Here is a 25749-nt window from a genome sequence, read left to right on the forward strand (position 1 = left end):
TCCAAGGACGATTGTTGGTGACAAGGCGAGCACAGGGGCTTTGGAACACTAAGAGGAAGAGGTATTTCGGGAAAGCTGTCAAGAAGAAATACCAACAAGATAAATAGTTTAAGACCACTTCACACAAGATTGATATTGATGCATTAAAACATATATAGAATTGACAGGCCCACTTAGTACAAAAGGATATGTTCTGTGACATTGTTGAGGCCAAGATGTTAATGAAAAAGGTAAGAATTTAATTTAATGAGTGAACCAAATCTCAACAATCTTGCCCTCCCATTGAGCACATGCTGTTTTTCTCTGCTGTTTTTACAACAAACAATCCCATTTGGCATTACGGTGCAATAAAAGCACAGAAGCATATCGAAGGTTATGGCAGGAGCAGTCACATGATCAATACCCTCTCGACCCACCTTTCATTGCCCCTTCCACCACTTCTCTTCCTCTCTCCTCACCACCTTTCCTCCCAATCAATTAACTTCCCCAAGTAAACAGATCCGTCCCCACGCTCGCTGCTCCCTGCTGTAACCGGAGAGTCCTCCTCCTGCCTCTCCTCCTCGTCCCGGCCAAGTCAGAGGGAGAAACCAGATACCTGACAAAACATTGCTGCTAACCCCTCTTCAAGTGTGTATTGAGGTAAGCATGCTAAATAAAGACCAATGACATCATCTGCATACTCTTCATCATCCTCCATCACCAACATCATGACCTCTGAAGGGGTCGGAGGTCAAACATACAGCGATCTGTGTTAAAGGACCCGGCTGTCTCCTCACAATAGGACAGTAGTGTAACACAATTATGAAAACAAAGTTTCTAAATTAAGTCTGTTTGATATTTAGCTTCAAGTTCATTTGTTTTTTTACTGCATTTAAAATGTTTTAACAAAGGGCTTTAGAATTAAGGTTGAGTACAAACCTCAATAGATCTTAAAGACTCCCAGCGAAATCCCTAAAGCTACAGCTACAAATTGTAATTCTATTATAGCCCAAGTTTTTGGACATGTCCTTTACATTTGGCTGCTTATTCATTTGTACTTTTCACTTAATTCGGAAGCAGGGCTTTGATTGTGTATTCTTTACCGATGTTTTAATGTGGTAATGCTTTCTTCTTAAGGGCAGGATCTGAGTCCTTCTTCCAGCGCTGCTCCACAGGCCACACTGTTGCAGGTATTTATGAGACAGACTTATCACTGCACAGATTCACAGACCTCTTCTCTTTTATTTAGACCTCCATCTGGAAAGCCAGGCTGCTTAAACAACGCTGCAAATATGTCCTGGTTGTTTATTAATAACAAATGGCCCAACTCTGCTCTAAATTAACAAGTGTTGAGAACTATATTTGCACAACAATTATGCAAAGTGTGGTTTTTCTTTTACAAAATTGCAGAGTATGTAAAGTAAAGGGTGTATGCTGGGAATGAAGAAGCACTGCTTACATTTCATTAAAACACAATACAGTGTTTTGTAAAGGAAAAAAAAATCCAAATGAACCCACTTCCAATTATCTTTGACCGCTCAATAAACTAGGTGACTACAAGAGAAATTCCCAGGAGTCCTTGAACATAAAATTGTTCATTCTTGCAACACCACGGCCACCGAGAGAGGAGATGCATGCAGGACCAATCTATATCTCCTGTGACCCTCGGTAACATGTCGTTGTGCTTGCTAATCACATTTAGAGACACCAAGTGAAAGGATGGCCTCTCTGGGCCGTTTGCTTTCACAAATGGATCTGCTTAATATGGGAGATTAATAGACTACTATCTAATCTTCCCTGTGATTGAAACTATGATCTGGTTACCGAGAAACATGATGGATGTTGAGGCGGTGGCACATGAGAGTCATGTTAACCCTTTCTAGAGATGTATATTGATATTAGGTATATTGACTGTTGTAAGACAATGCAGAGCAGCATCTTTCACAAGTGAAGTTATTATTATTTTTGCAGAGACAGTGTACTTGTAATTATTTCCTCTATATTATTTATTTACATGTTCTACTGCAACAGTTATCACAAAATGAAAATTGGCTCAGATATACAAATGATTGGATTCGTTTGGATCGTTCTCTTGCACCAAGAAAAATATGCAAACAATCTATTGCTACCTGCAACAACAAAAAAACAGACTTCATGCGCACAATCAAATATACATTTTTGCAGGGCCAGTGGTGAGATGAGGATTTGTAGTTATTATAATGACTTTGGCCAAAGACCAATATTAATATATTGTCTCAGTTGTTTGATGATAATTCTGCTGGAAATATAACGGCTTCCTCTTCTGTATTGTGCTTTTTTCTTTTATATTTTGTATGATTATACTTTTACAATATGTGTGTGATGATGACACTCAGACAGTGTCCTTACAAACTGTGGCTGGAGATGTCCTTGAAAAAGAGGTGACATCCAATAGAGCCTGGACTGATCAATACAAACACCTATATTTATCTGACCTGTTGCCTGGAAATCACTAAGTACATCTAGGTTTTACAAACTTATATGGTGGAGTTTGCTGACCTGTACTTTCAGTTAAGGCACATTATATTAGCTACATTTCTCTGGTAATCAATGTTAAGGTCATTATTGAACCCTTAAAAAAGCGCTGCCAATGTGTCAGAGATGTCCTTATTTCTGCAGTGTCGTTCTGTTGTTGCAGGGGGTGTAGCACCACGTTTGTAAGACCCTGTAAATCACAGAGAAAAGCTGTCGTCCCCGACAGGGCCTTGTTAGTCGCTACAGAACCATAATGACTGATGCCTGCAGGCAAACTATATACCAGGTACTTAACAGTCCGAACCTATAATACATCTGCCATAGGCCGAGGAGGAGGCATGCAAGGCACATGACCACGTCCTTCATCTCATCTTCTCTGGCCTTGGTTTGTTTATTTACCTCCTTCTCCTTCTCTCTCTTTCTTTCTGTGCATCTCCTTTTCTTATCTCTCTGCCTGTTTCCTTTCTGATCCTCGTTGTATCTCCCCCTTCTCTCTGTTCTCTCAGGGAACCAGCTGGGAAACTGGCCTTGGGATACAAGCTACAAGCATTACAACCATATGCTAGATATTTTTCAAGGAAGGAAGGTGTGTGTGTGTGTGTGTGTGTGTGTGTGTGTGTGTGTGTGTGCGCGTGCCTGTGTGAATGGAAGCAGGGGGAGGGGTCTGACTTCTTGTTGAAATGCACTACAGTGTAATAGCTAAGTAGGACATTTATCTGGCCGTGGTTTGTCTTCCCCTGATGTGCTTGTGTGAGTTGCTGAGTTCCCTCTTTATCCCACAGCTAAATGCCTTCAACATAGAGAATTTCTGTTGCTTTCAACGACACACACACACACACACACACACACACACACACACACACACACACACACACACACACACACACACACACACACACACACACACACACACACACACACACACACACACACACACACACACACACACACACACACACACACACACACACACACACACACACACACACACACACACACACACACACACACACACACACACACACACACACACACACACACACACACACACACACACACACACACACACACACACACACACACACACACACACACACACACACACACACACACACACACACACACACACACACACACACACACACACACACACACACACACACACACACACACACACACACACACACACACACACACACACACACACACACACACACACAGTACAGGCAGACTGCTGAGAGGGAGCTGCTAGAGACACTGACACAGCTTGCTCATTAGACGGTTTCTTCTTGGATTGAGGCCAATATCTGCAGGTCATAAACTCACTGATGTAACAGGCAATGTAACCCACTGATCTAGGGAAGTGTTCAAAAGCTACACATCTCTTTTTAAGACTGCCTTATATCATCTTTTACTATACGCCATTGCATTTTTTGACCATGATTATGAAGAAAGCATACAATACAAGATGGGACTGTTACAAGAACTATAGCTCTACTTTGACACTAAACATTAAAGCCTGGCCCAAAAGTTGGTTTAAAACTAACATAAATAGTTTGGGTTTTCTCTGTTTTCCGATAATTAAAAAATGTCCAACGCCCTGTTGTAAAGCTCCTAATCCACAATTGGATTCCCACCAGCAAAAAATGCCAATTGTGTTTGTTTCTTCTTCTTCCGTGTAACGTTAGAGGTCCAACTCGGTGTCGTGTAGCCATGCCCGCATCTCTGGTCCTAGGTCGAAGAGGCTGGCTTCCGAGGGTGGTCTGTATAAGGGGCAGATGGTGATTATATGGACAGCGGTCTGCTCAGGGTCACCGCACTCGCGTGCCGCACTGTCCGCCAAGCCCCACGTCTTCGAGTTGAAGCACTGACAGGCCTCGGTTTTCGACGGTCGGGATGACTGCCCGTCCGCCGGTCCTAAGACTGCCAGCTCGACGTTTGGTTGGCGACATTAGTTTCACAAGTTGGTCTTGCACCATTTCTTGTTACTTGCAGAGGAGGCCACGTGGAGGCTGTCGTCTTCTCCTCCCTGTGTTTGTTTGATTTAAGCTTGGTCTATACCTAGTTGTACCGATCATTTTCTATAACTTTTGTATAGCAATAATGTTTACATAACCATTCAAATGCTTCAAATGGTTTTTATATTAAAAAAATTCAAATAATTGTAAGCTTTAAAATGCTCAAACTTGCCGCCTTTAGTTATTTAAAGTACATTTGAACCCAATAGTTTTTCTGTCCTCATGGCTATATTTACTGTTAACTCTTCAAAGCTAGAGTCATTTTTGTGCCATTTTAGGACACATCCTGTATATCCTCCTATTGCCTCCCCTCCACTCCTTTTACATACGCACACGTTTCCCCCCTCAGGCTGAGAGTAAAGGGGCCGGCTCCATCTCTCATTAACCTACTGGTGGGATAAATCAAAGTGCAGGGCAAGGAGGAGAGCCTCGGCCTCGGACGTTCAGATAAGAAGAACGGCAGCTCATAGCCTACAGCGCAGTGATATATAGATCTGCAGAGGCTAATAGCAAAGTATTGACAGGGAAATGGTGTGCTTATCCTGCTCCTGCATGCCGGGGAGAGGTCCCCAAAGCAGATGGGATACACTTTAGGGAGAGGGAAGGAGGAGGAGGAGGAGGGGGGCGAGAGGATGAGGTAGAACTGTACTGGGACAAATTAGAGTCTTTATTGCTTTATTTCAGCTAATTTGTCTTTGAGTTTGGTAGACAACCATAGCCTTCAGTTTGCTCTGCGTGTACATAGGTGTTTTGTATATATTTTACTTGTTTACAAATGTTTGCTTCACATTGGATTTAAAAATAAACATCTTAAATGGACTTGGATATGTTTTTTGAATGTCCTAGACTTTATTTAAAAATCTAATTGGAGGAAAGTTTGAGAGGGAATTCAAAGTAAAGATTTATAAAAAAAAGAAAAAAGAATATTAATTTGCAGAGAAAATCTTTAGCAATTATCGTTAAAATGTAAGTATCTTTTTGGAATGAATTTCTGTGTATACATGCCAGATTATTAAATCACATAAAACACTTCCAGAGGGTCCTGGCCCTTTTATCATCTCTCCTAACATTCTAACACATGTCCAAGTAAACGCATGGAGTTACATTCTTCTTTCCTGCACACATAGTTACACAAATACAAAATACACAGGCTACAGAAGACTATTCTTTCCTCTGACAAAAAGCCACAGATCATGATGTAGAGCGTCCTCCCATTGGTGCAGTCTTTAATGCTGGAGTCAGTAGGTTATCGCTGTGGGACCTGCACCTTGTTCTAAGTGCCCGCTTTTATCATGCACAGCCAATTCTGCCTGTGATGTGGCTGAGGATGCAGGAGACGGGCCCTAATGGCAACACTTCATCAACCTCAGAGAAGATGTACAGAGAAACTGCAACCTCTAATGGCAGATAAAGATGTTGATACTGTTCCGTGAGTGGACCACCAGGAATACTTTGGATAAAGCCTGAAGTGCACTGTGCTCCTCTCAGCTGGCGTTCTTAAAGACAGATTCAACAATGGCGGGCCTTTCTGACATGAGAGTGCTGCTGTAATTTACACCTTAGTCAAGATGAAGCGGGATAAAAGAGCAGTGAATAGTCCTGGCTTGGTGTGTCACATGGTAACATCACAGAATGGCTGCAGGGCCTCCAGGGGACAGCTAGGCCTGTTTTGATTCAATCAATAACTGAATGAGGAATGAATTCATAATCGAGAAATCTGAGTTTGATATTGATTGAGCCCCATTTCACAAAAGTGTTAATTTGTTAAAGTCTGTTCATTGTATGTTGAATTGTATGGAACAAGCTGTAATACTCTGCACTGAACACGAATTCCACCAGCCTGGCTGTGTGGTCATTAAAGATTCTAATCTAATCTAAGTCGTAAAACACCTTACACCAGGAGTCAGTTGGTGTGTAAAAACACAGATGAGAAGTCACGCCTGACTGTTTATTCAAATGCTACTCGCAAGTGCTTGCACTTTTCTTATTGGGTTCACAATAACGTGAGAACAGTTACAGTTGCTTGCATGACTAGAAATATTGTCAACAATCTGGATAGTACATTTGTTTGTGTTGTTTATATTCATTAGATGATCCAAAACAGTCAGTGGTGGGACAAGTTATCAGTTATTTAATAATACTAGTGTAAATCTCTGCAGTACAAAAGGATCAAAGTATTGACGTCCAAACATAGATCAAATACAGCACCTATTCTGCACAATGGCTCAATACACACTTATGTACGTTATATTCTTTTAATTTGTTATTATTATAATGATTGATTATAGTTATTGATGCATTAATGTGTCACTTTAATTTTGCAGCTGGGGAAGGAATAGCTATTTATTCAATTTAAATAAACTGCCGGGTAACTTCACCAAGGGATGTATTCATTGTATCCTAATTTATAATAAAACATCATGAATATTTAGATTATTTGTCTGAATCTTCAAAGTTAGCTATCAAATTAATTACTTTGAGTAAAAAGGTACGATATTTGCCTTTACACTTTAATGTAGTTGAAGTAAAAAGTTGCAGGTAGTGTCAACACTCAAGTTGAGAGAAATAACTTGTAATTTAGTATAGTAGTTGAGTAAATGACCTGAGTTGTCGACCACTGGAAAACGTATGTTATTGTCATCTCTGGCATCTAATGATTATGCAACTGCATCAACGAGCACCATGGGTAAAGACAATGCACCGCCCCACTCTGCCAAATGCCTCTGTTCCTCTAAAGGAGACCACATAGGACCATCTTTACATCTGGACGCCAAGCACTGTACCGGGCCGGTGTGTGGCCATGATTACCCACTTGACATCTTTATAGCGGCATGGCAGACATCCTCTTCAACAGAGCCACACAGAGGAATGGAGAATGCCAAAGTGGCCCCCCAGTGCTGGTGCGGAACATCAGAGTTTTGTGTTGAAATAATTAGCCTGTTTAGCTGCCATCTGGGCTCTGGTAGCTGGCGTGTGGCACGATCCAGGTGCTTCATGGGTAATACCACAGAGAGACATACAGCAGATGCTCATGGGTAGAGCTGCCCACCTTGGCACAGATCTGGAATCAGCTAAACCCTTTACAAATCTCAAGTAAAACCACAAGGGGGAGTACACACAGGACTGGTTTGAGGACAGTTTCTTGAAGCACGCCCATTTAAAGAGTTTAGAGCAATTACAATAATTAGAGAAGTGCACTGAAGCCCGCATAGAGCAACATGTAAACTTTACGATTCTGTAAAGAAGAGCTCAGCAACTTCACAATCTAAGCCGGCTGACTATCTATGTTAGTGCATTCTACTCACAATTGAATCTGCGATAACCACACTCCACTCGACATAAAACACAAGCAAAACACCCCTCTTATCTTCGTAAAGCAGGTGCCATTTAATTACTGCCCTGCCATACACAGTTTAAAATCGGAGGTGGTTTAAACATCTTTTGAGCAGTTCAGTAGGCCAGTAACTTGATAAGGGCTCTGGATTTACTCGATGAGGTAGAAAGTTCCTGAGCAAGCAGCAGGCATGTGGTTGTTGTTCCCAGAGGGCTGGGAAACCGTATCTGCCCTGGAGGAGCATCCTCTTTGGTAAGCACTTCTTATCCAGGCCATCTCTGCAGGCCGATAGCGGCAGGGTAATATCCAGTAACTGCAGCTTTATGTGGGATCCAATACTTGGATCAATCCCTAGGACAGGAGGATGGCCATTAACCCCTGATATCTCCACCTCTTCGTTCTCTCTTCTAGTGAATTTTGTACTCTTTTAAAACCGCAGCAGAAATAATTTTCAAGAGGGACAAATGTCTTTATATTGCTCTTGAGCAGGAGGGAAGAGCACTAGACTCCTGTGAATTTCCCATAAATGAAATGTTCAATAAAAGGTAATAGGTCAGAATTTGTGTTGTCTTGTATCTCACCAAAAGTGTTAATCACTTAAACTTTGACTTTACATAATATAGCTTGGTGAGGTGTAACAAAAAGGAAAGTATGCCATGTGCAGAGGTGTGTACGTTCTGATTGTTTTGGGAGGTGAAACAATGCAGCGTATTTTCCTACCTAGAGTATGATTAAGCATGTGTGTATGTGTGGAGGAAAGCTAGAACGACAGTTATAAAGAGAGATGGTGGTAGCAGCTAGGAGACAGTGGGTGTGAGAGTTTGTTTGAAACCCCCAATACTTTGGGGAGTATTGCCCCATATATTGTCCCATGTGACTGAGCGGAGGAAAGATCGACTGAAGCAGATTCATAGCTCCTGCCGAGCATTTCTCTCGCTCTCACTGAATATAAATGGATGAATAGTGACTGAAATTAGTTTAACGTGCACTGCTGGTCTCATGTAAATAATGTTACATCCTACAAAATGGGCGTAACACATATAGTTTGGGGTTGACACTTCCATCCCGTCTCGCATGCATACTATTTAAAACAAATATTAATTATAAAAGTAATTATAAAATTATAATTCTACATTTCGGGTGAATGAATTGATCACAAATTGAAAAGGTGGCTCTGAATCTCTTGTGACACAAGGGGGGTAAATCCACTTAACATTTGCCATAAATTCTACAACAGAAATAGCCAGGTAATAAATGATGTACCTAGAGGATCAGTTTGTCATCACAAGTAGTAAAACTGAATTATGCTGGTACTTTGATAACCTACACTGATTTTCTTCTCAAATAAATACAATGAAAAAAAATTCGGAATCAGTTAAAACAAAGTAAATCTTCATGTAGTAAATTTGAAATCATTTGAAATAAAAAAAAATAGCACTGCAACTGATGAATATTTCACTTTACACACAAGCAGTTAAAGCCTAATGAGAAGTCTGAGAAGTTTCACTTACCTTGATTGTCTTCTTTTTTTAGAAGGCTCAAGACCCCAGAGCTTGAACGCAGGTGTAGAACAGCCAGGCTCATCCTCTCTCTTTTTCCATGCAAATGTCAGAGGCCGAGAGGCAGCTGAGCAGCGCCGGGCGACACAGTAACAGTGCAGGAAGCCGTCCGGCGGGCAGCGGTCTGCCGGAGGAACGCGTCCCGGCAGCAGAGACAGGGGACAGGCTCACAGGGAGAGGGACGGAGCCGGAGTGGGCTCTGCTTCCAGGCTTTTTCGCTTCTCCTTCCCTGAATGAAAGCAATCCCTAAGAGTGAATGGGTAATGAGAGACCGGCTCCTGAGATTTTAGCTTTCTTAATCATGTTCATAATTAATTCAAGAACATTGATAATTTCATTACATTCTTTTTGTCTTATCAATAAATGATGTGCCTGCACTTTTGGTCTTGTGTATACGGGAGAGGGAGAGAGAGGGACAGGAGAAGTAATACTGCACTAAAAGCACAGGAGATGGAAAATGATACAAACAGGGAAGTGGTAATTATAATCTTTGACCAAGCCACTGGCAGCACAATATGAAGTCAAGTGGCTACAAATAATTGATAAGGCCTCCTGGTGTGTGTGCGTGTGTCAGGGTGAGAGTTGGGGGAGGGCTGACAAACGTCTTTGTGAACGAGATTTCACCAGCTCTGATTTAGTAGTTGTTCTTACAAAAAATGACACAATACAAGTATTTAACTTTTTTTTTACCGACATGATGTTACACACACTCACCTTTAAACAGAGGGTGTGGAGGATGCCTGTCTTATAATGCCCTTCAGATCCAGTAATGGTTCCGGTTTCAGGGACATTAGTACACTGAAGCAGTTTTTAAAAGACCACTCCTCCCTCCACCCTCTCCACGTCCCCTCTGTCAGGTCAAGAAAAGAAAAAGTCCAGAACAATTTTCTGTCTAGTGGCATCTACAGTTTAGTTATTTGGCAGCTGAAATAATGACATTTTATGAATGTTTAATAGTTCATCTACAGAATATTCAATAACCCTTCACCTCTGTGAATGCTGATATAGATTAGGTGCTTTATCAATCGAACTCTCTGTTTAAAACTGAGCTGGAAATAGAATGAGAAGGAGGGCACAGGGAGGGAAAAGGGCTGTAATGGATATCTCTGTTTCCTAAAATGACTGTGAGGATGATGGAGTCTGAGGAAGGCTCTGAATCACCGCCTTCTCTTTTGCCCCAAAACAAGACAAGTAGACGGATGTGTTTGAGCAGCGTTATCCGACAGTGAGTGATTGAGCGTCCCGTCAAAGGCCTAATCTGGTACCAGAATAGTGGAGTAGGCTGTTTATTCGGATCAGACTTTCTTGATATATAATCATTAATCTATTGCAAAACAGGTGTTTAAAGCAGCAATGTGACATGTGTTGTGGGACTTTCTCACTGAACACCGTGGCTTCTTATCAATTACCATAAAGCCATCATAGATACAACTGCGGGATTTCATTTGTGTCTAAAAATAATTGGTTGGGGACTTTTTGCGTGAAATCAGGGTAATTTGACCATTAGAGCAGCGCTGTGGCACTATTGCGAGGCCATTTGATTCCGCTCACTTTATAATGGATTTCTAGCTCGTGACACACTATAATACAGATTGGTAAAGCTATATGAGGCATTAGAGATTCAAGTACTTTATGTCCTATTTATTCCTTATGTGCCACGGGCCCCATGTCTTGAGATATGACCAGCTCAACACAAGAAACCTTTAATAAAATAAAAAGTAAAGAGGGGAAAATAGAGATTTACAGCTGGCCATTTTGACAGTAGACTTGATATAAGGTGTTCATAACAAGTTTTGCATTTTATTCCTGGTCCCCTCACACACATTTTAATCATATTTTATGTGATCTATGTATGCAGCACTCATCCCCTCTCTGTCACCCAACCTCTCCAATGTGTCCCTCTTAAACAGATTGCTACAATACTTGTAATGATGGTCCTTCCCAGCTGTGCTGCAGGAGAGGGGAAGGGAGCAGCAGGCTATAGTATTACCATAATACACCCCCCCCCCCCCCCCTGTCCCAAGGGCCCATGTGGGGTTGCATGGGGATGTGGGGTAACTCTGCTGTGGAGGGGACTCAACTGGCTGCCGGTCCTGCAGGCTGTGTGTGTGTGTGTGTGTGTGTGTGTGTGTGTGTGTGTGTGTGTGTGTGTGTGACAGGGCTGAACCTGCCTGTGGGCGATGTAATAAAAGCGCCACACACTGCTGCTGCTGCTGTAGCTGCAGAGGAGGGGATAAATATAAACCAGGCCCGCATCAAGGAGACGGCCCTCCAGTCACAGCCTGACTTACATCCTAATAATTAGGCCCCTTTCCAATAAAACAAGGATTTGTGGCCATGCATCTATTTGACTTGTGTTTGCTGCTGCAGTGGGAGAGATGCATGCTGTGCTGCAGTCTCTATGAAGCTGAGGCTATGGGAGGATTTCATTTCAGCATTATTGGAAAGTGATCAAAAACATTCATCAAATGTTCCTCTTGATATTCAAGACTTTTTTCCTCTTATCAGCACCTTTTGGAAATCACATTTACACAGTCAAAAATGTATTTCCATATTATAATATCTCTATTAAAATCCTTATGATAAAATCCAAATCACGTAAGGGTATTTCCAGTTCATGCACCTGTTTGAAGCATTTACATTCTGTGGCTCTCAAACACACATGCAGGCACACTCTCTGATAGTGGCTGATCAATAGAGGAGGCCCTCAGGTCGACACTGCATGTTATCTTTACCCTCGTAATGTGCACTACCTAATCCTTTGCTCTTACACTCTCCACAACATTACCTCTTTGTCTGTGTGTTGTTCTCTTTTGTTTCAAATACACTATTGGATAGTCATTATCTATGTATTTCAAAAAGAAAACAAGTGATAACATTTGGATATCATACACAGTGCGTTTATATATCACTTGCTCTAAACTACACCGTTGTTAAAATTATGAACCAATTCCAAAAATAAGTCAAATGTTGAGGCATGATACTAAAAAGTGATGACACATTTCCCCCCCCATATATTTAAATAAGGGCTCTCACAACATCAGATGTTCAATAAGCATGGCATAAAAGATATTCAATTACAAAATGATTGCAACATCTTAAGAATATTTAAATATATTGAACATTTTGAAATGATTTGTGTGTTATCCCTTAACAGCATGAGGTTAATGTTTACTAGACATAAACTGGCAAAACAATAAGTGGCTAGTAGATTGGCATCACTCACCATGGTAATCTTTGATAATCTATGGAGTAGTTGCTTACATTTTGCCCTTTAGTTGGTGGACAAAAAAGCTATATTTTGCACGCTGAAAGCAATACTTCAAAGTGATTTCCCATATTTTGTCCCACCGCTGGCTGGCGGACTGTAATTTCATTCCTATTACCTGTATATCACATTAATGAATGTTTGAGAACTTCTAAAGAAAGCACACTGGGGATGACAGCGAAAAGAAGGGGAAAGAGAGGGGGGGGGGGGCGTTTCAGTCCAGGTGGGGGGTGTCAGGATAATTAAAGCGAGCATTTGTCAGAGATTAAGCCTTAAACAGAAAGGTCATCTGAGCACCAGAGCGCACTGTTTCGCTGCTGTTCTCTTAGGGCAGTCTAAACCTTTCCATGCTAAATGGTAAAGATGCTATTTGCCAGAGGAGGGGGAGGGGAACCAGACCCCGACCACTGGTTAGACTGACACTCGGGTCATTGGTTCTTCACTGTCCATTACACATACTGGTCAAATCTGGCAATCGGTGTCATTTAGGAAGGAAAAATAAGTGCTCGAACAAGATCAATAGATGCAGCCGTCTGTAGCAGCTGTGATTAATTGACTGTCACCAATTAATGGCCGGCCTGTTGCAAAGCAATGCAATCTTAGCGAGACAATGGGACATGTCGAAAATGGGTTTTTCTTTTATTTCAGTCTGTTATTGGTTATTCTAGAGTTTCCCATGACACATTCACAAACCACTTGGATACAATTTGCAGGTTTACTATGGCACACTACAACAACATCTTGCATGTCAGGAGCACTTTGAAGTCATTTGTGATATTGAGACAAATATGGGCTCGAATAAGAGCTTGTGCTGCAAACACATCCACACAGTTGTTGTTTTTTTAGTTCAATCAAAATCGGTTACTAAAAATATATTGATATTTCGATGTATGTATACCTGCTGTTTCAAAGGTCTGTATAATAAACTCTCATTATACAGCGAAGTTACAACAAATAGTGTTTGGCAAATTAATACCTAATGCTCAACTTACTTATCTAAACAATTTTAATCATGTAATTCTGTAATTCTCATAAAACAGAAGTTGCACTGAAGAATGAATGAGTGCTGCCCGATAATGCATATAATATTATGTTGAAAACAACAAAACAAGTGCCGGCCATGTTTTAAATTGGCATCAGTGTACACGCTTTTTTACAAGCCAGTCAATTGTAATCGTATTAGATCCTGAGAAGATGTCCTGGTCGGAGATGCAGTGAAGCACAGGACATGTTGCTTTAGATATGAGTAATGGCTCACAAGGGCTAAACTGTGGTGGAGATGTAATTTGAAATATTTGTAGTAGAAATTATGCTAATATTAGCTCACTCTGTATCATTATTTATAAATTAGATCGTTTACCTGAGTTGAAAGCTTGCTAAATATTACAGTGCAATCTTCATTATGGGCAGGTTTCAAATGGATGCATTTGCTTAACAGAGAGGAATTTACATTTAGCAGTTTTTCCATGTTGTGATGTAGATGTTTTTTTATTTGATATTGCAATAAAATATAAAGTATGGTCCTAAGGATTGGCTATGCTTTATCAATAATACAAAAATAATAATAAAATCAATAAATATCAGAAAGTTAAATAACACTGGTAGGTTTTATTGGGAGCATTATGACCTATAGCAACCTGGTTTTCTAAGTCTGTGTGCTTAAAGTTTTGCCAGAACTTTACTGTGTAAATAGTACGAATGAGTTTACTTGAAAAACATTCTTTTTCTTTACAAGCTAATTCTATCCCAAATACAAGGCATCTGTACACAGCAGTAGCCAATATCTGCAAGTATAATTTCCATTTATTTTAAACCACATTCAACCTTTGGAAAGTCTTCCCAGTTTCACTTTTAATATTTACTTTCCAGTTAAATCCATGAAATGCAAATCCCACTCCAATCTAAGTGTCGCTCTGAATGACTCGTTGCTGTCTACACCTTTATGGGAAACACAGCTGTCTTTTCCATCACGCTTTAAAAAGCGACTTTTGCTTTGGCTCCATGAAATACGATGTACACCTTTTGCTCATACCTTTTTTAGTAACATAACATCTGCTTTATATTTTGTATTGTGCATCTTTGCTATGCTTAGGATTAGTTAAGTTTACATCAAATGGATGCATCTTGTATATGTTCTGGAGTATATTATTGTCGATATTACCTATTTGAAACTAAAGTTAGTTCACAGTTTTCTTATTGTTTTCACTACTTCTGAGACCAAAAATACAACTCTGAAAAGAATTAAGAGACCACTGCAAAATTATCAGTTTCTCTGGTTTTACTATTTATAGTATGTGTTTGGGTAAAATAAAAAAAAAATTCTATACTGACAACATTTCTCTTTGTTGGAATTCACCAAACACTGGAATGTAATGGATGCCATACATGTAGAGATTGAGATTTAAGAAACATTTGGAGTGGTCTCTTACTTTTATCCATAGCTGTATGTGCACAACCTTTATAATAACCAACAGATTTTTTCTTCAACCATCACTTTTAAATTAAGACTAGACTTACTTTCAATTACTACATAAAGGCCAAGTAGCAGTTAATGGGAGTCAGTTAATTAGCCAACCTTTTGTGGGAGAAGAACTCCTTTTCTCCATGATCCTCGACAGTGACACATATTATGTTCAATGCATAGTGGAAGTACAGAACAACTAATCAACTGTACATTTAACCCAATTAGTAAATGAACCCAGTAAGTGCAAGAGATTTGTGTAAAATGTGTGATTTGGATTCCTTTTTAGAAGAATATTTCCTGTAAACATTGCATCGAGTTATCTTACACAACAATTAAAATACCTTGGGAAAGCAGATTAATTATCTATTGCTAATCAGCAAAACAAAGTTACCAACTAATATTTTAAAGATAAAGACAGGTAAGAAATAGAGGGGTACCAAAACACAACTAAAATACAAATTGGACTTACATGCACACACGGTTCCAAATGCTGTTGCCTTCTGTTAATGTTAAAACCTATGGTTAAAACAGGCTTTTTTTATGCTCAAACATTAGCCATAACAGCTTAAAGGCTAGCATTATGGAGCATGACCGTATTTTGACTGCACACGTGTTGGTAGGATATCTTACTGCTTCTTCGAACGTTTTCCCGATGAGCTAAGCAGTTTGACTTGGCAAACACAGGTGTATTGTATCATTAGCATTATTTATGCTAACTATTAGCTATAGGTTTAAACGTTTGCGAAATTTGCCGCCTTTTAGCCCTTTTGGCTTTCCGTAGTTCTACGCCTCGCGCGCTATGAAGCGAGTACTGGTGGGACCGGCGGATACTTGTATTTTCCCGGGGGGAGTTTGTTGTGTGTGCAGGGGTATTCTTTTTGAAATCATGGCTGTTAACTTTCAGACATCGATCCTTTCTCTGACTCTGCCGATTTCCTGCCAAATATGCCTCGGAAAGGTAAGTACCGTCCCGCTTTCAGACGGTTTACGTCCGTTAGCCGTAAACAAAGATGTTGTGTTTACACGGAATTCACTTCAGCCTTAGTAACCGTATCGTGGTTACGTTAAGTCAGATGTTTAACGTAACTAACGCTAGACCTTCGTGCAGCTAACAAAAGCCAATGTTTACAGGATTAGCTCGAACTGTTTCCTAGCGTTGTACCATGTACCCTTATTGCCAAACTTGGCTCGTATTCTGCTCGTGTTTCAGGTCAAGCAGCCGGTCATTTGTGCCAACCACCACGTGTTCTGTTCCTCCTGCATGGAAATGTGGTTAAAGAAAGCTAGCCAGTGTCCCAGCTGCAGAGTCGCCATCACAGCTGAGAACCCATGCAGAGAAATCATCGGTGAGTAGCTCCATACAAACAGGACAAAAGCTAGGACTACAAGCAGGATATGAGAGGTAATGTGCCTGTAGCATTTCACAGCTGAGTCACCGTGACATCACAATACATGTTGTTAAAGGTGCATTGAAGTTCAGGTCGTTGTTAATGTTTGAGTTATCAATAGCCCAGTCAATACTTCAACACATACTCTGTTATTGGATTATTAGTGAAATTAACTTGTTATTTACCCATTTGACAGTGGTTTAGCAACATAATGTCATTGGAAAACTGTGGACAGTATCACTGCAGTGTAGCAATCTTCAGATTAATTTAGTCTATGAACCACATACCATTTTCCAAATTGTTGTTTGGAAATATGTCAACATGCATTTCCAAATTTGTAAATGTTTTATCTTTTCAATTTACACATGGCATCTATTTCACGTCCTGGGAGAGGGATCCCTCCTCTGTTGCTCTCCCTGAGGTTTCTCCCATTTTCCCCTTTAAACTGTGGGTTCCTTTTTAAGAAGTGAGGGTCTAAGGACAGAGGGTGTTATATTGTCGTATTGATATTCTGTACAAACTGTGAAGTCCACTGAGACAAATGTAACATTTGTGATTTTGGGCTATATAAATAAACATTGATTGATTGATTGATTAAATCAATCAGTTTATTTATATAGCCCAATTAAAAAGAACGGATATAGGGGTACCAAGTCAATAGCAACAGTTTGAAAATGTGACAGACAATGTGGAATTTCACTCGTCTTGGTACTGACTACTATATTTATTTGTTGCTTAGCTACATTAAGTTGACTTGCATGTTCTTGCATGCATTGCTTTTATTGTAATTGTTTTTTAAAACACAAGTGACTCTTGGATACATTCGTAACTTGCTGACCAACACGATTCAAAATGGAGCTACTGAATCGCACATTTTTAGCTGTTTTTATCTGCTTCTAGTTTTTGTGCTAAGGTAGGCTAACCCTGTCCTGGCCAATGTCTGAGCTGAACAGAAGCTCAGTTGATATTCATATTGTCATCAAACTCAGGGTTAGACGGCCAACAATCATACTTCGCAAAAATAATGTGAGTTAAGGGAAGGCAACAGTAATGGAGGCAGCTCTATACCAATACAACTGATACATATTGCACTTTCATCAAAGCTGACAGAATTGGTAACACGTCTTTAATATGCTTTTTGTCTGTACTCGTGATTCTGTCATAGGAGGCACTAATGAGAGTGAACACAATGACAATCCTTCCATGAGAAAATGTCTGAGAAAAACCAGAGGAGAACTGCTTTTGCGGGAGTATGAGGTATGTGGTTATAATGCTGTGTATTTTCACATCAATGCCCTTTAACAGATGTATCAAGGGGTTTATCACCACCGCATCCACTGATGCGTATTTGCTCATTTACTAATCATTTGATACAAATTAGCAGTTTCTATCAAATATTGTTTCAAGTTACAACAAAAGAACCACAGTGATTATTTTTGAACTGTTTTTGTCACACAATTCTATTTTCTATCAGGAGGAAATGGAAGGGCTCTACATAGAAAACAAGGAGTTGAAGACAAAAAATCAAAGTCTGGAGTCACAACTGAAGAGCGCTTTGGATCCCTGCAGCATTAAAACGGTGCAAATGGATGACAAAAAAGTTGAGCCCTATGTCCTGGAAGAATGGACCAACAAGCTGCAAGCTGCCACCAATGTTTGTGATGAAGTAAAGCTGGACATGGATAAGCTAAAGGAGGTATGTGAACTATAATAATCGATATGTTCTATTGATACCCATATATATTAATCCTGATAGATGAACACGCCAACATGTGGCTGCCTTTCTTCTACATCATGTTATATGCACGAAATATAGACACATTATTAATATTATAGACATTAACATATTTTAATATAAAAACGGAAAAATATGAGCCTACTTGATGCTACTGTATTAAGTACAAATCATTGTTTGTTGTGGAATCCTTTTTAACTTAGTGCAAATGTGTTACTTTACTATCCTCAGGCAAATAGGGCGTTGCGGTTTCAAAACGTCGACCTTGTACAAGAGAACATGAGATTGAAAGCAGAGGTCGTGAGCAGATCTCCTCAGAAGTAAGCATCTTTTTGGTTTTCATGATACATGCATGCTTTTGACTTTTCATTATAATGGTTAATTGAATCAATTTAAGTTCAGTTTCTCCAGGCTAAATCGGTAATACATGTAGGATTTTGATTGTGTCCCTCTATCAAATAAAAAGAAGTCTCAGAGCACTTTCCACAATGACGTTCCAAAAGACAGACCATTTTTATTTACATTTTGGTTTTCCTTTCTTTACAAATGAACTATGTTGCTAAGTTTCAATTGCTCTGTGAAGCACAGCTAAATGTTTTTTGGCTTTTCTGTCATCATAATGTTTGAACAATTTAACGACACAAAGTAACCTGTCCCCAGGTTTGGTCGTAGTACAGTAGCAGCACTGGAAGCTACAATCCAGCAGAATGATCGGGATGTGGACCACCTGACGATGGCTCTGGAGCACGGCGACCGGTACATCAAAAACCTGGAGTCTCGGATCCAAATATCTGAGGAGAGACGTCTTGAAGGGAACAGTACGGCTGAGGCGGACCCGCTGACAACACAGCAACACAAAATCAACATGATGATGAGGAGCTTGAGTGACAATGAGAGAGAGTCCATCTGCAGCAATCCATTGGCAGAAGGTGGAACATTTGTTAGAAATCACACTTCAATGTTCATGCCATCTGCCGATTACAAAGAGCTTAAAAAGAGTCTGACAAGAGACCAGAAAAACGACGTGGACTCGAAAAGCACCTCCTCTGAACTTTTGCCCGCCACCCCGTCCTCGGCCTTCCGCTCCCTGACTCTGAGAAGCCCTGGTGTCCGTGAAAAGAAAGTGGCATTCAAACCTGCGTCTCATCTGAGGAGGCTGGATTTTGAAGAACTGCCAAGTCCTGGCAAGAGTGGCAGCACCATGGAGAACCAATTCAGCAGCCTCGATAAATTACCCACAAGTACTGACGTCGAACCCTCCAAGTCTGTCTTCTGGGGCGCCTGGCAGGGATCTAAACCTGAAGACGGGTCATCTCCAAGTTTAGAGAGCTCAGCTTTAGGAGCCACTTCCAGTACTCTGGTGACGGACGAGCCCAAGGGTCTTGAGACGTTCAGTGACTCCTCCATGGATGCAGCTTACCTGGACAAAATCTCAGAGTTGGACTGCATGATGTTGGATGGAGAGAGCTCCAGCAGCCGAGGATCACAGCTCTCATTGGCTCCCTCCACTCCCGGAGACTTGGACAACACCCTCGTCCCAGAACCACAACCCTGCTCTGATGTCTCCTCAAGCCATGGTGGAAAACCTGCGGCACAGTGTGACCAGAAGAGCTCCCCACCACATAACATGGGAGGGACCTTGAATGACAAAGAGGATCTAAAAGGCATCGCAGAGGAGAGCTTTGCTGCACTGGATTCCTGTAGGGAGAGCGATGCCAATGTCCCTGACAGTACGGGGCACGGAGGGTCCTCCCAGACTGACGAGCTGTCCTTTGATTTGCTGTTTGATTCGCTGGAAGACAGTAAGGCCGGTCCCTCTGGCTTTCTCAGTTCTGCAAGCCAAGACCATGACCATCTTAACCCCACCTCCTCCTCCTCGATGAGTAAGCCTGTGAACACAACAAACAGACACGCACTGCTTATCAGCCAGCCAACCAAGAGGAAGTCTCACAGTCCCTTTAACTCAAGCAGTCCCACAAAACTTTCTAAGCTCATGTAAAACCAGAACCTGTGAGTGTTTGGCTTCACATCCACACACAGCTGGAAGAAATAACTCCACTGTGGTGCTGCAGAATAAATTCCTGAATATGATCCTCTGGTGTAAGATTTGGTCATTTTGTCTGTTGCTATTTGTAGGATTTAGAACAAAATAATTCAGATTTGTCAGATAGTTTATCTTGTAGTCTACTTTTTAGGTCTCAGTGACAGGTCAATCTGTACAGTCTGAGAATCTGTCTGTGTGTTAATCTGACAAACACTTTCAGCCTACCGGTGTTTGTCAGTTTAAGCTATTTAGTAAACATGGTAATTATGTTTTACATGCAATACTGAAGACTGATGAACGTGACTATTATGAAAAACTGATATTTTGAAATAAATATTGCAATGTAAGAAGAGTGTGTGAGGAAATAAATAAGTAATGAAAGGAGAAACATTGTATGCATTTTTTTTTCCTGCCGTGCCTTGATCACATGATTCAGGTCAACTCAGTCTTGATGATTTACATGGGTATATTGGCTTGTATTTTGAGGTAAGTTTTATTATTGTGATATCTGATGGCATTTGGGATTCATATTTAGTGGACTTTTTCATAATTGTATCTTTGGTGTTAGTTTTTTTGATGATATGCATTGCATTGAATGGTAACAATTATGAATCTGCTAATACAAGTGAAAAACGAATAGCCTGTTCATGCCGATTAAAGTGTGTTGTAGACTATAACGACACACATTAGAGACCTCACACGCACAGTCATTCCATTCTAGCAGAAAGCGACTTATTTATTATGCAAATTTAACGATATGTATATTTCACATACCTCTAATCGATGCATGACATTTTAATTGGGTAACCGTTGTGGTTTGAATAAATGAAGTGTTAATTCATTGGGATTAATTAATTAAGGTAAAGACTGTGTACAAGGTTACGCTGGTGTATTAAATCAATTTGTTTAGTGCTCATCTGGCGATTATGGGCTTTAATGATAAGACGGTGGTCTCATTACTACCAAGGGTTAAGATGACAGTGGGCCGAGAACAGCCTGCTGACAAAGTGTGTCTCATACACATATACACATCAGGAATTGGTGTGAAAAAACTGAAAATAAAATGACTACAAAGTAACAATATTTATTCCACGATATGCACTGATGTAGACTTTATTGCATGTTTATAAAAAAAGTCCAACCCAGAGAGATAAAGACCAATGGCAATTTAAATCCAGAGCGTTATGCCAATGGATCCCGTCCTCTAAGTAAAGAAAAAGGTGTCTGGATGGATTGGAGTGAGCCCTTTAAAAACGCACGCGTCTAGTCTCCAGATGTTACAGCCTGCCCTGTGAGCAGTTTTTATCTGTCAGCCTGTTCACTGCTCTGCCAGTTTATGTCTCGCGAGAGCAGCCGAGCACGGGCTTGACGAGATCTGAGGCGCTCAGGTGTAAGAGCCTCTCTCATCCCAGCAGTGGGAAACAGTAGACAGATAAGTGCGTCTGAGAGACTGCAGGCATCTCTGTGATCTCCGGGCTCAAGGCTGCACTCGGCGCACTACACAGCGAACTACACTGCATCATTACTGGATAGGCAAAGGACCACTGTGTATCTATGACTATTTTCCTGCTCTTGTAGCAGCTTTTCCCCCTTCTTCCCGTGCACTTTAATTGGAGAAGCTCGCCAAGATGATGTCCATGAACAGCAAACAGCCGCACTTCGCCATGCATCCCTCTTTACCCGAGCACAAGTACACCACTTTGCATTCCAGCTCGGATGCTATAAGGAGAGCCTGTCTACACACTCCACAGGTAAATAATATCCCAAATAATTTCGACTTTTGTCCTTGACTAAAGTGCATGCAACGCTGATTGCTGTCTGTGCGTAATAACAAGAGGCGCTCCAAGGCACATTCTGCCAAGACGCGCACTTAATGTTTTTTTCATGTTCTCCGCGGCTATCACTCGAAGGGTCTTCTTTTTGAAAGCATGCTCACGCAAAGTCGGATTTACTGTTTTTGTATTAATGTGTATGACTTGCCGCTTCAAAGGGAATACTCCGGTTGTGTTATGTGTCGCTAAAAGTCCCGACTGACAGATCCATTTTGAAATGTTTTTCTTTTATCTGACGTGTTCCCTTTTTTTTCTCCATGTCTTTTTATTTTACCCTACCAATTTAAAACCCCTTTATTCTACTTTTGATCCTAATTTCCTCCTTTGCAGCTGCAGAATAACATCTTCGCGAGCCTGGATGAGACCCTGCTGGCCCGGGCAGAGGCTTTGGCGGCCGTGGATATCGCCGTGTCCCAGGGCAAGACGCACCCGTTCAAGCCCGACGCCACCTACCACACGATGGCAACGGTGCCATGCCCTTCTAATTCCACGGTGCCACTGGCCCATCATCACCACCACCATCATCACCACCACCATCCGAACTTGGAGCAGGACATCATGGACCACATCTCCTCGCCGTCCCTCTCCCTGATGTCCGGGGCGCACGACGGTTCCGGCGGAGGTGGCGGTGGAGGAGGCGGCGGCGGCGGAGGTGGTGGCGGAGGACTCATCTCCACCTCCTCTGCCCATCCGCACTCTCACATGCACGGCTTGAGCCACCTCTCCCACCAGGCTATGAGCATGAACTCGCCTCTCACCCACCACGGGCTCTTACCGGGCTGTCACGGAGGGGGTCAAGGCGGCCCAGGACTCACTAACACCGGACTGCCCTGCATTAATGACTCGGACACAGACCCAAGGGAGCTGGAGGCTTTCGCGGAGCGTTTCAAGCAGCGCAGGATCAAACTGGGGGTGACCCAGGCGGACGTGGGAGGCGCTCTGGCTAATCTCAAAATCCCCGGCGTGGGATCACTGAGCCAAAGTACAATTTGTCGATTTGAGTCGTTAACTCTGTCCCACAACAACATGATTGCTCTCAAACCTATCCTCCAGGCCTGGCTCGAGGAGGCCGAGGGGGCCCAAAGGGAGAAAATGAACAAACCTGACATTTTCAGCGGAGGGGAAAAGAAACGCAAGAGGACCTCGATAGCGGCCCCGGAAAAGAGGTCTTTGGAGGCTTACTTCGCCGTACAGCCTCGACCGTCGTCCGAGAAAATAGCAGCTATAGCAGAAAAGTTGGACCTGAAAAAAAATGTGGTGCGAGTGTGGTTTTGTAACCAAAGACAGAAGCAGAAGAGGTTGAAATTTTCCGCTTCTCACTGATGGGCAAAGAAAAAGAAAAAAAAGTTGTTTGACTGAATTTGGGGACCAAGGGACACTAAAGACACCATTTTCAGTCTTTTGTGTCCAGCGATTTTACACGTTGGTGCACAATGGGCTTTAGATACCCATTTTACGAGGCTTCATATATCTTTTTTATTTTCACGTTATTGGTGAATGTGAAGTATGCAAATAACAGATTACACAAGTTTCTCTCAGTTGTTTCGAGGAGAAGGTTTAGCGACGTCAACATTGCCTTTTAAAACATGTGGAAAGAGGTAATTTGCTTGATACTATAGCGAGTTATTTTCTCCGTATAGGCCTATTATTTGAAGTATAGCCATTTACGAATTACCTCATTGATTGTTGAACTGTGTTTTGGTTTGATTTTTGTCGTTGTTGTTATAGAATAATTCATGAATCTGTTCATTTATTCATGTGTTCATTTATTCTCATTTGGAGGCTGCTATAAACTCAAATTTAGTTGCAAACTTTCTATGGCGAACGAAACAAATGTTTAGGCCTGCATGCAATCTTAATTCATGGGCATTAATTTAGCCTCTATAGGCTGTCATATCCAGAGATATATTTATTTTGAATTTGCACAAAAGAACCTTTAGGTTTATAGATCGGAAATGGTTTTGTACATACAGACATCACGTTGTCACTTACAGCTCCTGTGGAAATACATTATAGGGTTTATTGACACCACTGGCATCACAATGAGGAGTTTTAAAAGAATCCAGAGAGCACGAGAGCCTGTCTGCTTTATCAAGGAGATATACAAAATTTAACTTTTTCTCTCCATGTGTTTCAGTTTTCAGTGCAAACACTATGCATTGGAAACAGAATCACATACAGTAGAGCTGTCTGCTGATTAAACCCTCTTTTGTGGATGGAGTACGTCACTGTAAAATGCCTGTTTTCACATTAAGATCACCACGTTGTTTGTCGTGTTAATTGTTAAGGAAACGTTGTGTAAGTATTATTTTACTTTGTGCACAAGTATGTTTACAAAACTGCGGCGACATGTGCATCATGGAGAAAGTCCAACTGTCTCACAACTTCTCCACTCTCCTCTGTTGTTCTCTTACTTTCATTGGTACTGTTCATCCTGTAAGCCAAATTCAACAGGGAGGTGTGTTCCAGCAATCTTCTAATAAATTGAAGAAATAATACGATGCCTTTCTGGTTGTGATTGGGCCCACACTGAACAGAATTATTACGGTTTTGTCATGTGGACTTTGATGGATGGTTAAACCTGTTATTATGGCCACCGATACGAATTGAGACGTTTATTTTATTTTAGATTCTAGTTTTGTTTTGATTTTACATGTTTACCCTTTTCTCCTGCATTTTTTTTAAATTCTAGATAAAGCGTTCACAAATCGAAATGCTTGGACATTGTTGGATTTATTTCGGGTAACTGAATTTGCTTATTTTTGCAGGCAAACCATTTCAAATGTAGGAATGTCAAACGAAGTATTACTGCAGGTCAGTCACATTTTTTAACTGAAAGGATTTGTACAATACATTTTTGTGCCAAATTCATTTAAACAAAGAAAATAATATGTAATGTTTTAATAACAACACGAACTGAATAATAATAATAATACAAATGTCAAATATAATGAATGTTAGTTTAAAAGTTACAACAGAACAAAGTTATTGATCTCATAATTATAACAAGAGATCATTGCATTTTCAAGTTATAATTTGTAGTTGCCCATCTCTTTGAATGTTTGCGCTTTAGCCTCAACTACAGCAGAATAGGCTTTTAAATGAAGCATGGATTTGTTTGTCTGGAATTCTTAACCAGGATAAAGTTACCGCCTTTTGCTGTGACGAAACGGGACTATCAACATTTAATGAAGTTTAACAGCAGTCAGAATAATTTAGCGACAGAGATGGAGAAGGGGAAAGAAAGGGGGGGGGGGGGGGGGGGGGGGGGGGGTGTACAAGAGAGAGATGAAATTAAAGAAAAAAGAGCATTTATTTCGAAATAAAAACGATCACTGTGTGACCTCTAGCCTGCTGTAAATATTTATATTCTCTCTATTTTTCCAGATATCTTGGTGCACTTTCAGTTGCATTTATAAAACGGATTTTTTGTTGTTGCAGGAAATGTAATATTCATCGCGAATTGCTGATATATAATGCAATATTTTCAGACAGCTATCGGGGGTTTTCAGGGGAGGCAGGCGGATGAAGGAAGCCGCTGTTTTGCAGCAGAGGAAGTGTATTGCTTCTCTTTAGCTTTTGGCTACACGGACTGAAGAGTGAGAAATTCCTTA

General features: G+C 41.0%; 2 protein-coding genes across 3 annotated transcripts; both read left to right on the forward strand.

The window, feature by feature from the left end:
- Nucleotides 1–15918: 15918 nt before the first annotated feature.
- On the forward strand, nt 15919–20691 carry obi1 (ORC ubiquitin ligase 1). 2 transcript variants are annotated; one of them, XM_034218174.1, is made up of 6 exons: nt 15919–16094; nt 16347–16538; nt 17690–17781; nt 17999–18220; nt 18491–18579; nt 18920–20691. In XM_034218174.1, the coding sequence occupies exons 2-6, from the start codon at nt 16532–16534 to the stop codon at nt 20256–20258; spliced, it is 1749 nt and encodes a 582-aa protein (XP_034074065.1). In that variant the 5' UTR covers nt 15919–16094; nt 16347–16531; the 3' UTR covers nt 20259–20691. The 2 variants fall into 2 exon arrangements, with proteins under 2 accessions (XP_034074065.1, XP_034074056.1); XM_034218165.1 differs by having other exon boundaries at nt 16347–16482.
- Nucleotides 20692–21567: 876 nt separating this feature from the next.
- Nucleotides 21568–24801, forward strand: pou4f1 (POU class 4 homeobox 1). The gene is made up of 2 exons (XM_034218612.1): nt 21568–22054; nt 22466–24801. Exons 1-2 carry the CDS (start codon nt 21932–21934, stop codon nt 23456–23458), a joined length of 1116 nt encoding a protein of 371 aa, XP_034074503.1. The 5' UTR covers nt 21568–21931; the 3' UTR covers nt 23459–24801.
- The last annotated feature ends 948 nt before the right edge of the window (nt 24802–25749 follow it).

This window comes from Gymnodraco acuticeps, unplaced genomic scaffold (assembly GCF_902827175.1).
Source record: "Gymnodraco acuticeps unplaced genomic scaffold, fGymAcu1.1, whole genome shotgun sequence".
Taxonomy (NCBI): domain Eukaryota; kingdom Metazoa; phylum Chordata; class Actinopteri; order Perciformes; family Bathydraconidae; genus Gymnodraco; species Gymnodraco acuticeps.